Here is a 12,933-nt window from a genome sequence, read left to right on the forward strand (position 1 = left end):
ACCCTCTTTCCATAAAAAATACATATGGTATAGCTGCATTTGTAAAAGTTTGATCAAGCAGTTTGCCAAAGGTGTGGGGAAGAGACGGCAAATTTTATACAGCTCATGTGGTATTCTTTTGGAAACAGGTCATAGCTATCCTCATTGAGAACATACACCCCCTGCACCAATGTTTTAAAGTGTGTTTATTAGGATTCCTTGATGAGGAGAGCTAGCCTCACAACTCTCGCACTCCTTTTAGGGAATCATTGTTTTTGGCCCTGAAGGCTCTCACCATGAGATAGAAGGATGGATGGATAAAATAAGCCCTCACCCAACCAGTGATCATGAAAAATGGAGACGCTACAGGTCTTGGAAAATGGCGCCTTTTTTTTTTAGCAAACTTTGGAATTTTTTCTTCACCACTTTGGTAAAAAATAGGGATTTTTGTGTACTCACCGTAAAATCCTTTCCTCCGAGCCATTAACTGGGGGACACAGAGATCGTGGGTATAATGCTTTCCTGCCACTAGGAGGACACTAAGTAAACTAGAAAACGTTAAGATCTCGTCCAGCGAGAGGGTGTATGCTGCAGGGGAGGAGTTATCAGTTCGGTGAAAAAGCAGTAGGAGCTTAAACAGTTGAACAATAACTATAACTATGTCACAACATAAAGATGCTAAACAGGGTGGGTGCTGTGTCCCGCAATGAATGGCTCGGAGAAAAGGATTTTACGGTGAGTACACAAAAATCCCTATTTCTCCTACGCCTCATTGGGGGACACAGAGACCGTGGGATGTCCTAAAGCAGTCCCTGGGTGGGGAGCATACATGTTGTAAAACCCTATGTACCACTGATTGAGGTACTGCCGCTTGCAGGATGCGTCTGCCGAGCGCTGCATCCGCAGAGGCCTGAGAATGAATCAGGTAATGCTTTGTAAAGGTATGCAGACCGGACCAAGTCGCAGCTTTGCAGACCTGTACTGCCGAGGTCTGGTGCCGAATGGCCCAAGAGGTGCCCACTGAGTGGGTAGAATGTGCCGTAATCCCTGCTGGGACAGACACGTTCCTGACACGATAGGATTCTTGAATCGAGAGGCGGATCCACCTGGCTAGTGTTGCTTTCGAAGCGGTTAGCACCTTCTTATGCCCGTCTGGAAGTATGAACAGGGCATTTGACTTGCGGAAGGGAGCCATCCGCGAGATGTATCATCTCAGAGCCCTAACCACATTCAGAGTGTGGAGGGCTTCCTCAATACGATGGACTGGTGCCGGACAAAAAGGCAAAACAATTTCCTCAGTGAGGTGGAAAGAGGATACAACCTTGGGCAGGAAGGACTGAGCCATCTTGAGGACATCCTTGTACTGATGAAAATTCAGGAACGGAGGGCGGCAGGATAGAGCCGCCGATTCTGAAAGACGTCAGACTGACGTAATTGTCACTAGAAAGCCCACCTTCCAAGAGAGAACAGTCAGTGGAACGTCGTTGAGGGGTTCAAAGAGAGCCTACTGTAGGGCCCCAAGAACCAATTTAAGGGCCCCAGGTTCCAATGGTCGTCTATTAGGAGCCGCCACATGGGCAAGTCCCTGAAGGAATGTCCTGACTTGAGGTTTGGTGGCAAGTCTGCGTTGGAATAGCACTGACAAGGCTGAGATCTGGCCGTTGAACGAACGAACTGCGAGGCCCGACGTTAGTCCGGATTGAAGGAATTCCAAGAAAATAGGAATGGAGAACGTCACAGGGGATTGGCGACGATCCTTGCACCATGAGAAAAAAGGTTTTCTAGGTGTGGTGATAGATGCGCATGGACACAGGCTTCCTAGCACTTATTGTGGAAATCACTTCGTGAGAAAACCCAGCCTTTGTTAAAATCCAGAATTCAACAGCCACGCCGTTAAGGACAGGGTCCCGAAGTTCTGGTGGTCAAACAGACCCTGAAAGGGCAGATCTGGACGATCTGGAAGATGCCAGGGAACGTCGGCGACTAGTTGAATCAGTTCTGCGTACCAAGCGCGGCGCGGCCAATCTGGCGCGACAAGAATCACTGGTACTCTTTCCGATCTGATCTTCTTGATGACCCTCGGAAGCAAGGGAAGAGAGGAAAGATGTACGGGAGCCGGAACCGGTGCCACGACAGAACTAGGTCGTCCGCACCGATGGCGCGTGGATCGCGTGATCGGGAGATGGATTGAAGAACCTTGTTGTTTAATCTCAAAGCCATGAGATCCACATTCGGAGTCCCCAAACGATGGCAAATCTGCTGAAAACCTCCGGATGAAGAGACCACTCTCCCAAGGCCAGGCCCTGGCAGCTGAGAAAATCTGCGGCCCAATTTTCTACGCCCGGGATGTGGACTGCAGAGATGGGCCAATGATTGGTTTCGGCCCAATGGAGGATGTGACTCACTTCGTGCATGGCCATCCTGCATCGAGTTCCCCCTGGAGGTTGATATACGCCACAGCCGTGGCGTTGTCGGATTGGATCCTGATGGAGTGGCCTGCAAGGAGTTGGTGAAAACTCCGTAGGGCTAATCTGATCGCTCAAATCTCTAGGATGTTGGTGGGGAGACGAGACTCTCGAGGAGACCACCGACCCTGTGCCGTGTGGTGACGAAAAACCGCACCCCAGCCCAGAAGACTTGCATTGGTGGTTACTACCAAGCAACCATTGTACTGGGAGAAAAGACTTCTCTTGATTCAGGGAGGATTTCAGAGTCCACCACTTGAGGGCTTGTCTGACTCACAGAGATAGGAGGAACCAACGGTCCAGAGAGAACGGGTTCTTGTCCCAGGCTAACAGACTCACATGTTGCAAGGGACTGGGCTTCCAAGAGCGATTTGGTCTGTATGAGACCTGGGTGCCTCCGTTTCCGCACGGGTGCCGACTAGAGTCGGAAGAGAAAGTAGAGGACCAACTGGAGTTATTGGGAAAAGAAATCGCGTCGGCTGTTGGTTGCGAAACGGCCGAACAGCCTTTTGCTGAGGAGGGAAATTACTTTTTTCCCCCGGTAGAATCAGAGGTGAGCTGTTCCAGCTTCTCCCAAAGAGGCGACCAGACTGATAAGGTAGAGAAGTTAGCGATCTTTTAGACATGGCGTCCGCTCGCCAGTCACGGAGCCAAACAGCTCTTCTAAAGGAGATTGCATTAGTGGCAATTTGAGCAGCACCATTGGCTGCATCAAAACAGGCACCAACTACAAAATCTCCTGCGTAAACTATCAGCCTGGTGACGTTGGTAGCTCACGGAGGGAGATTGCTACCCTAAAGAGCAGTGATTAAGACCTCTGTCCAAGCGGCCATAGCCTTAGTGACCCAAATCGCTGCAAAACGATGGAAAAAACACTGCTCCTGAAGCCTCAAAAACTGAGCGGGCGAGATAATGAGTTTGACGATCAGAGAGGTTTCTGACCGAGGAACCTTCCGAAACGGATAGGAGCGTCTTAGAAGCCAGCCTCGAAACAGGAGGGTCCACAGATGGGGACTGCAACCAATCTTTCGTTAGGTCTTGGTGAAAAGGGTATGAATAGACTTATGCCCTGTTAATCTCTTATGTGGTCGAACACTATGTCTCTGGACAATGTCCTTAAAATCAAGGTGGCTGGTAAATAATTTGCGTACACGCTTGGTCCTCTTAAACAACAAAGCGTGTGCTGGAGGAGGAGTATTTTCCTCCTTTAACGCCAGAATCCTGTTGACGGATTCTATAAGTGAATCAAGCGACTCTCGGTCAGTTGGAGGATTGGGGAGCTGAAGCGTCCGATTCCAATTCAGAGTCGTACACCTGTCACCATTAGGAGAGGGAGAGCGAGAAACAGAACTTGCTGGTGCTGAAGCACGAGCGTGACACGCCATGGGTCCGCTCTCTCGCTTGACTGTCCCTTGAACAAGTACGGCCCCTGCTGGTGGACGGTTCCGGAAAAAAGCCGGGGATTCAATTTCTCGGGCCAACCAAGAACGCTGAACGCGGGGGGGCCGCGAGGGCGCCGGTGTGCCACCGCTGACGCTAAGTCAGCGTTTCTCCCGGGGGCAGAACCCGACTCCATACCTCCACTCCAGTGCTCACTCAGCGCCGAGTCCATTCTTCTCATCCTGGGCTGATGTAGCAGAGCCGGAGGAGTTCTTGAAGGAGGATGCTCGATCGGTCCTCCCTCTGGGCAGGGGGACGGAGAGCTTAAAGAGGTATGCTCAATCGGTCCTCCCTATAAGCAGGGGGACGGAGAGCTTAAAGAGGCATGCTCACTCGGTCCTCCCTATAAGCAGGGGGACGGAGAGCTTAAAGAGGTATGCTCACTCGGTCCTCCATATGGGGAGGGGGACGGAGAGCTATGGGGCTGACTCAGGGCTGAAGAAAGCGCTGTATGATCTTCTCCATAACAGGTCTTCTGCGCTCACCCTCGAGTCCGTGATCGGTAAGGAATCAGCCCCCATTCGTCGCAGGAAAGTGTACGTGAAGGGTTACTCCACGTGCTTGCCTGTTAGTTCGGGGGAGAGTGGGCCGTAGAAAGGAGCCTTTGCCCCCTTCACTCCGTTAATTAAAAAATAAAAATTTACAGAAAAATTCAAAAATAAAATAAAAACGATGGGGTCTGAAACCAGACCCAAGTGCCTCCTACAGACACTAAGCAAGAACTGATGAGATCTCGTCCAGCGAGAGGGTGTATGCTGCAGGGGAGGAGTTAGCTTTTTCTAGTTTACTTAGTGTCCTCCTAGTGGCAGGAAAGCATAACACCCACGGTCTCTGTGTCCCCCAATGAGGCGTAGGAGAAAAGAACTTAGACAAGTTTGGTGAACTCGTAATGACCTGGAGAATCATAATGGCAGGTCAGTTTTAGCATTTAGTGAACCTAGCAAAAAAGCCAAACAAAAAAGAAGTGAGGGCTTGCACTTCTTTGTGCAATATCACCGCACTTGGAATTTTTTTCCCGTTTTCTAGTACAGGACATGGTAAAACCAATGGTGTCGTTCAAAAGTACAAATCGTCCCGCAAAAAAATAAGCCCTTGCATGGCAATATTGATGGAAAAAAAGGGAATTAGACCTACTGGTAATTCTGTTTCCTGTAGTCCCTCAGGACAGCACCATGGGAGGACGTCCTTCCTTGCCCTGTAGTGGGACAGGATCAGAGAGGTTAAAAGGCCCCTCCCACCTCCACCCTCCAGTGTTTTTTCAAAGTACCACCGAGGACGGATGGAAATGGTCTAAACACGCCCTTACAAACGCGTATGTAAGACCCTTTAGCGGCTCCATCCCAATCTTGAGCCACGATGACCTGATGGATGAACAATCTGTCGATCGATCCCATGCAAGCCTAAAGACAACATAAGGGAGGGAACAAAGGGTGCTGTCCTGAGGGACTACAGGAAACAATTACCGGTAGGTCCAATTCCCTTTTTCCCTTACCTCCCTCCAGACAGCACCATGGAGAATACCAAAGCAAAGGTCTCAGGGTGGGTACAGAAGCCTCAGGATCAAAGTTCTAGGTAAGAACAAGACTAGATATAGAAATTATCTATAAGATGAGAAGAAATATAGATATCGAAAGGGATTTACAAAAGGTAATCACCGTAGTGAGTGTCTGATATATGTCTATAATGGCCAATTTCAGTATGAATGTGGCAAACAAGATTTGCAGTGGAACAACCTGTTGCACCCCAATACCACTAATGAACCGCAGTGAATTACAGTTATTGAGATAGATACTTATGAACACCGCAGTCACAGAATATGTTTAAAACCTTATTGTCCAGCAAAAGGTATGGTGATAACCACAGCCACAATACAAAGAGGACTGTACAGACCAGTAATTTGCTGTATGTGCTTATCACACAGGATAGTTCCTTCATCGGTCCTCCTGGGCTCGGCTTAAACCTTGGCTAGAGACCAGCTTACAAGGAAACCTGCAGGCCAGAGACCATGCACCGCTGGAAGATCAGAGCAATAACAGTACATGGAAAATAGCGGAGCATTGAGACGTATGTACCCTTACTCATCCAGGAGATCATGTGTATTCTGAATCCTTTACATGTCTAAACCTCAAGAAAGGGTTGGATATTATTTAAGACTAAGGAAATACTCCATCTGGCAGGTAACCTCTCCTGCCACTACCAACATTGGCTTTTCATTAGAAGCATTGAAAGGGAAATGTGGATCCTCACCCGTTTTACTGATGTTAGACACAGGGAGTCTGGACTTTGGAACTGAGGAGAGTAAGGGTACCGTTACACTTAGCGATGCACCAGCGATCCCGACAACGATATGGATCGCTGTTGCATCGCTAAGTGGTCGCTAGTGAGCTGCCACACAGGCAGATCTCACCAGCGACATCGCTGGGGTCGGAGGTCGCTACTTACCTGTCAGACGCGGCGATCCTGACGTCCTCCCGCCAGCGTCCACGCGTCGCTCGTCGGTGCCACAGGAAGCACCCGACGAGAAATGATCCAGGACCTTCTCGCGCGACCAGCGATAATCAGCGGGGAGCCGGTCGGAGGTAAGTATCACATGTAGCGATATCGCTGCTATGTCACAAATTCGGTGACTTTACAGCGATATTGCTAGCGATATCGCAGTGTGTACCGGGGGCTTTAGTGTGTGTGTGTGTGCTGCTATACAAGTCATTAGCCCAGACACTGTAAATGTGTCAACTTATTTATATGTTATATCCTAAAAGGCAATCTTCTTAGAGATATTTATACCCCTGATTGCTATGGTGGGAGGAACCACACTCTATAACTAGAGGGAAGTAGGTTTCCTCCCATCGCAGAGGGGATTGACTACTGCGAGGCAGATGGGCTATGAGTTCTCAACTGCAAGAGTCATGGATACAGCTTCTTTACCTTAGGAGCCATGACTCCTGTAAGAGCAGCGAATATGGGATCCTCTGCCACCTGTCGCAGAGCTGCTGAATCACCACCAGGTACAAAAAGTAGTGATGCCACCCCTGGTAAACATAATACAACGGATTTATGGGACAAGAATCTGTCTACCGGGTGTCTATCAAGGAAACTAGTCCGACTGCTCTATGTGGAGTCGGGAAGAACTGTTTTCTCCCACCTTATGGGATTTTCTGCACCCAAAATGTCCACTTAAAGGATGAACCCCAAAGATGTATGTCTCCCTTTAAAAGCTAACTATGAGAGGGACCTGCCTTTAGCACTCAAGACAGTAACTCACTTGAGAGTTCTGTTCCAAATAGAAAAAATGCTAAGTTACTAGGCCAATTCAAGCATAACTATTCGTCTGGCTAAGTCCAGTTGCCATGAATGAAGCAACAGAACCTGGGTCTGGGCCCCGAAACACGAAGACTAGAGTTGGGCCCTGAGACAAAATGTGAAGTGGTAGGCCGACCATACAAGGTGCGGCCCACAAAAAGGCACAAGTCAAAAAGTCTAAGCCAGAGGCCCACAGCCAGAGGCACAAAGCCACAGCATCTGAGGTACTATGAAGTACAGAGGTATTAAGACCCACAAGTGACCCCCTGAGGTGCAGGGGTACCAAAGCCTTATGACGCCATATGATGCACAGAAGCCTTATGCTGTACAGAAGCGCTATGACGCCATATGATGTGCCAAGACACTATGGGGCGCTATGAAGCAATATGATGCATAGCGCCACTATGAAGGCTTATGATGCAATATGATGCACCAAAGGACTATGAAGCTATATGATGCACAGACACTATAAAGCGCTATGATGCAATACGATGCACAAAGGCACTATGAAGCCACATAGTGGAATACGCTGCATAGAGGCCCTATGAAGCCCCATGATGCCATATGGTGAACAGAGGCACTATGCAGCCCCATGATGCAGTCTGATGCACAAGGGAACTATGAAGCCATATGATGTACCAAGGTACTATGAAGCCATATGATGCAGAGGTACTATGAAGCACAATGATGCAACCTGAAACACAATGATGCAGTATGGCGCACGGCGGCAATATATCGTGCTCAGCGGCGATACGATGTTCAGCGGCGATACGATGCACAGGGACAAAATGATGCCCCTATGATGTAATATGATGCACAGACTACGGCCCTGCTTGAAGGTGTCAAACGAGAGACCAGGCCCCCAGTTACCCCCAAGAGAGCAATCAGAGATCCGGATAAACCTCCGCTCTGAATAGTATATCTCAATTGTCAGACCGGCTCCACCTGAAGGAGCTAATTAATGAGCCGCAGGTGGAGAGCAGTCTCCCTGGAGACCATGTGCTGCATTCTACCATGTGTCCAGCCATAAGGCTCTGTGCAGACATGGCCTGCAACTAACTGAGGTCCCATTATGAGATGTATCTTGGACAAATGGCCTTACTATAGCCTAGAGGTCCAAGGCCTAGCTGGTTATATGTGAAGACACATCTCAGCACATGAAGCTCTAGGCCCAGCTTTGGCACCAAGGCATGAGGCTAGTATCAACCCAGAGGCCAGGCCCTGAAAACAACATTCCAGCGTGCACTCACCTGTGCTGGCTCCACACCTGCTAGAAAGACAGGGGGAGCTGGTAACGCCGAGAGCCTACCATGGAGAGAAGTGGCGTTCGGTCAGGAATGTTGTATTACTGCCAGTGATTTCCTCTCCTGTGCCCCACGAGATCCAAGAAACTAGGCTGTTGCCGGTCTCGTTCTGCACATCCGCGTTCTGCCGTGGAACGCACGCAGACCTTATGCTGACGTTACTGGAGGAGCGACGGCCTTCTCCACCGCGTGTTTTCCGGAAGTAGCGATATTTTGCTGCCCACAGGGAGGAGCGGCTCAACCCAGGAGAACATCCGCGCGACTGGTCTTTGGGGCAGAGAGACTCCCCACTGGGGAGTGTAGGCCCTGGGCCCCTTGACAGGGGGAAGGATTGGAAGTGCCGCACAATCCCCCTGAGCCCATCATGCAGGCTGGCTGATGGCTGAGGAACTTCTCCAAGAGGTGTCAGCCACGGTCCGCTTGACAAGGAGGGGGGGAGAGAGGGCTGAGACCCCCAATCCCGTCTGGTACAGCGAATGACGGCTGAGGGACCTCTCCCAGAGAGGAATCGGCCACGGACCGCCTGCCAGGGGAGTGGAAAGCCATAAACGTCCACAGGCTATCTTCACTCTAAAGGGGGTTTTACACTAAGCGATATCGCTAGCAATATCGCTAAAACGTCACTGGTTTTGTGACGTTATAGCGATATTGCTAGCGATATCGCTATGTGTGATACTTACCTCCGACCAGCTCCCCCGCTGTCCATCGCTGATCGCGCGAGAATGTCCGGCTTCATTTCTCGTCGGGCGCTTCCTGCTGTGACGACGAGCAACGCGTGGAGGCAGGCGGGAGGACGCCAGGATCGCTGTGTCTGAAAGGTGAGTATCGTGCGCTGCGTCGCTGCTGCATCGCTGTGAGATCTTTCTGCATGAAAGCTCACTAGCGATCATTTGGCGATGCACCAGCGATCCTGACCGGGTGGGATCGCTGGTCGGATCGCTGGTGCATCGCTAAATGTAAAAGGGCCTTAAGAGCAACCTCTCATACAACCGTCCCCTGCTGGGACAGGAAAAACACTGGAGGGTGGAGGTGGGAGGGGCCTTTTAACCTCTCTCTGATCCTGTCCCACTACAGGGAAAGGAAGGACGTCCTCCCATGGTACTGTCCGGAGGGACGTAAGGGAAATAAAGTTATGGTTCTAGGAAGAAGGGGAGTGAAAAAGTGAAAAAGGTATAACGTAAACGCAAAACTGAAAAAAGCTCCGGTCATGAAGGGGTTAATCCCACGGTATGTTAAGGGCATGGTTAATTTTGCCAGACATTGTTCATGAGAAATGCCTTTTGTTCTATGATGTAACCTTGTTATGTGTTAAATTTTCAATAAAAACAAGTTTAAAGGGAATCTGTCACCCAATTTTAGCCCTATCAGCTGCCGGCACTGCCATCAGGGGCTTATCTATAGCATTCTGTAATGCTGTAGATAAGCCCTCGATGTAACCTGAAAGATAAGAAAAATTAGTTATACTATACTCACCCGGAGGCGGTCCGGTTTTGGTCCGATGGGTGTCGTGGTCCGTTCCCTCCCATCTTCTAACGGTGATGTCCTCGCTTGCTTCCCGTCATGGCTCCTGCGCAGGCGCACTGCTCTGCCCTGTTGAGGGCAGAGCAGAGTACTGCAGTGCGCAGGCGCAGGACCTCTCCCCGGGTGAGTATAATATATCTCATTTTTCTTATCTTTCAGGTTACATCGGGGGCTTATCTACAGCATTACCGAATGCTGCAGATAAGCCCCTGATGGCGATGCCGGCAGCTGATAGTCGAAAAATGGGGTGACAGATTCCCTTTAAAAAAAAAACACAAACAAAAAAAAACCCTGTAGAGGTTTGGTATCACCGCAATCCTACTGACCTGGAAGAATCATACTATCACAAAATGCAAAAAACAATGTCAGAAGTGTACTTTTTTCTTTCACTGCACTTTGTGAAAATTCCCCCCACTTTCCAGCATACTATACAGTAAAAAATTAATGAGGCAATTCAACACTACAACTGCTGCTGCAAAAACACACCCTTGTATGGTTATATCATCGGAGGAATAAAGTGATGGCTCTTATAATAAAAAAAAAAAAAAAAAAAAGGAGGGAAAAAAATTGAAAATGCAAAAACACATAAAAATACACCCCTGAAAGGTATTTATTAAATTTAGTAAGTTTTAAAGGTAATTTGAGTTTTCCAAGTGGAGATATATACCTGGAATATGTACAAAACTGGGAGTTCACTTCACAAGCCAGTCAGCGTACAGATGGCGACACTATCTGTACATCACCGATCGATCTTTTGGCCGATAAGAGGAGTTCCAGCAAGGAAGCCCAACATGATACAATGGTTTTCAGATGATTTAACTACATTCTCTATTTTCTGATCTGAGCTGATCAACAGATATATAAAAAAGTTAGATCTACGGTAAGTCTGCACATGCTGGGAATTTCTACAGGGGACATACAAAATGACTTAACTTATAATGTAATGCACCAAATTTATATACTGAAACTAGGAAAAAAATAACGTTTATGAATTATTAACAGACCATACCTCAAGCTCCTTGTCGCTCAGAGAGCCCAAGCTACACAGACTTTGGTTAGAAGACTCACTATTCAATTGTCCCTGGGGAGGAAAAAAAAAAAAAAAAACATTAATTCACATAACCAAAGCTCTCTAACAATATGGCAATCCTACAATCAGCCGTTTCCTCATCAAGCAGAAAACGCTGAGAAACCAAGTCATTTCCTCGTGCCAGTGTGTACTTTTAGGTTATGTGCAGACGATCAGTAATTGTTGCGGATTTAATGCTGCGCACTCATGCATCGTCCAACCTGCAGCATCCAGATGTTACAGCATAGTGGATGGAATATCAAGAAAACCCATACCCACTATGCGTGAACAGACGCTCGCAGCTCACCCGCGGAGACGGACATGCAGCCCGTCTTTCCAGACTGCAGCAACTTAAGAGAAGCTTCACCAACAGAATGAACTGAATGCGGTGAATCCACATGGTTTAGTAAAAACATGTGGATTCACATGCCTTCCATAGAGAGCAGCACTTTGGACACAGCGAACTTGTGCTTCGTCCAAAGTGCTGCCACTTCTGGATCGTGTGCACCCGGCCTCAGATTACGATCATATGGTGGGATTTGGGGACACACACGAATATAGTAGGGCCGTAACTTCAATGTTTCCTTGTAAGAAGGAAGGTTTTTGACCTCCACAAAAGATCCTGACCCGTCAGATTTATTTTTTATTATTATTTTCACACATTGTAATGAAGAAATCTGTGCTAAATTCACAGCATTTCCACATCAAAATCTGCACCAGTGGAAATGGCCTGTTTGGATGTAATCCTAGAGGTGAAACCCAGTGATGGTGAGTGGTCAACTTCGGCTTTTTTTTTCTAAGGGAAACAATTACCCAAGTGCTATACCCTTGCCAATTACCTTTGCAACCCCAGCTCCTGTAAATCTTGCTTCCAATAATTCCTGGCGCCGAGGGTCCAGGCTATGCAACTCTTCCATCATTTCCACTGCAAGATAAGACATGGCGACAAATCACATTTTGAAGAATGGCCGCAAAAGAGCCATTATTCTCCAAGTTATATGCTCTGCATGCAGACGAAAAAAAAGTTTTCTTTAATCTTAAAAGACATCTTATATCTCCGCAGCTGTACATTGCGGAATAAAAATACGACATTATAAATCGGGTCAATGATGTCATTCAGCAGACTAGTTACTACACTTTTTGTGAATATTCTTGAGGTCTAAAAAGATTTTGTCACTCCTTTTGCAGTAAATCTAGCAATTGTAAAATACAGCATGCTTCAAGAAAAAATACTGAGCAAAAATGCGTTTTATGGGAGAACAACCATGACCAGTATGCTGAAATGTAGGAACGTATGTACAATGCTCAGACTTAGGCCGGGATCACACATGCAAGGAATACGGCCGAGTCTCGCACGTTAATACCTGACACTGAAGCCGGCACTCAGGAGCGGAGCGGTCGGCTCCATGTATTGCTATGGGGTCGCACGCTCCGCTCCTGAGTGCCGGCAGCAGTGCTGGGTATTAACATGCGAGACTCGGCCGTATTCCTCGCATGTGTGATCCGGGCCTTATAGGTGTATTCCCATCTCAAAGTGTGGACACATTGGATTGGTAGGCTATGCCATCACATTATGACCATTGGAGAGACCCTATGAGGGGCCTGCCGCCGTGCTAAAACAGAGCAGTGGTCCATTCATTCTTAGGACTGGTCAGAGTACTAGTGATCAGATCCACCGGCACCAACCATAAAATTAAAGGTATATCCTACTCACTCTGCCATCATTTTATGAAAAAACTTTAATTTAGACTCTCACATTGGGGACCACCCATGATCTTGGGGATTGAGAAGCCGACAAAACCTGATTAAAACGTTGCATAAATGAGTAAAATGCATCCTTCAATGAATTTGTTTG

General features: G+C 48.1%; 1 protein-coding gene across 2 annotated transcripts in view; it reads right to left on the bottom strand.

The window, feature by feature from the left end:
• The window catches only part of TLK2 (tousled like kinase 2), a 153,801-nt gene that overhangs the window by 118,408 nt on the left and 22,460 nt on the right, over window positions 1–12,933 (bottom strand). For both annotated transcript variants that reach the window (XM_073582335.1, XM_073582336.1), the window contains exons 2-3: window positions 11,918–12,003; window positions 11,019–11,090 (exon numbers count right to left, since the gene is read on the bottom strand). In XM_073582335.1, the coding sequence (XP_073438436.1) occupies window positions 11,019–11,090; window positions 11,918–11,998 (153 nt within the window). In that variant the 5' untranslated portion in view covers window positions 11,999–12,003. The remainder of the gene's footprint in view (window positions 1–11,018; window positions 11,091–11,917; window positions 12,004–12,933) is intronic.

The sequence above is a fragment of the Dendrobates tinctorius genome, unplaced genomic scaffold (genome assembly GCF_039654945.1).
Source record: "Dendrobates tinctorius isolate UK_male_01 unplaced genomic scaffold, ASM3965494v1 ptg000071l, whole genome shotgun sequence".
Lineage (NCBI taxonomy): Eukaryota > Metazoa > Chordata > Amphibia > Anura > Dendrobatidae > Dendrobates > Dendrobates tinctorius.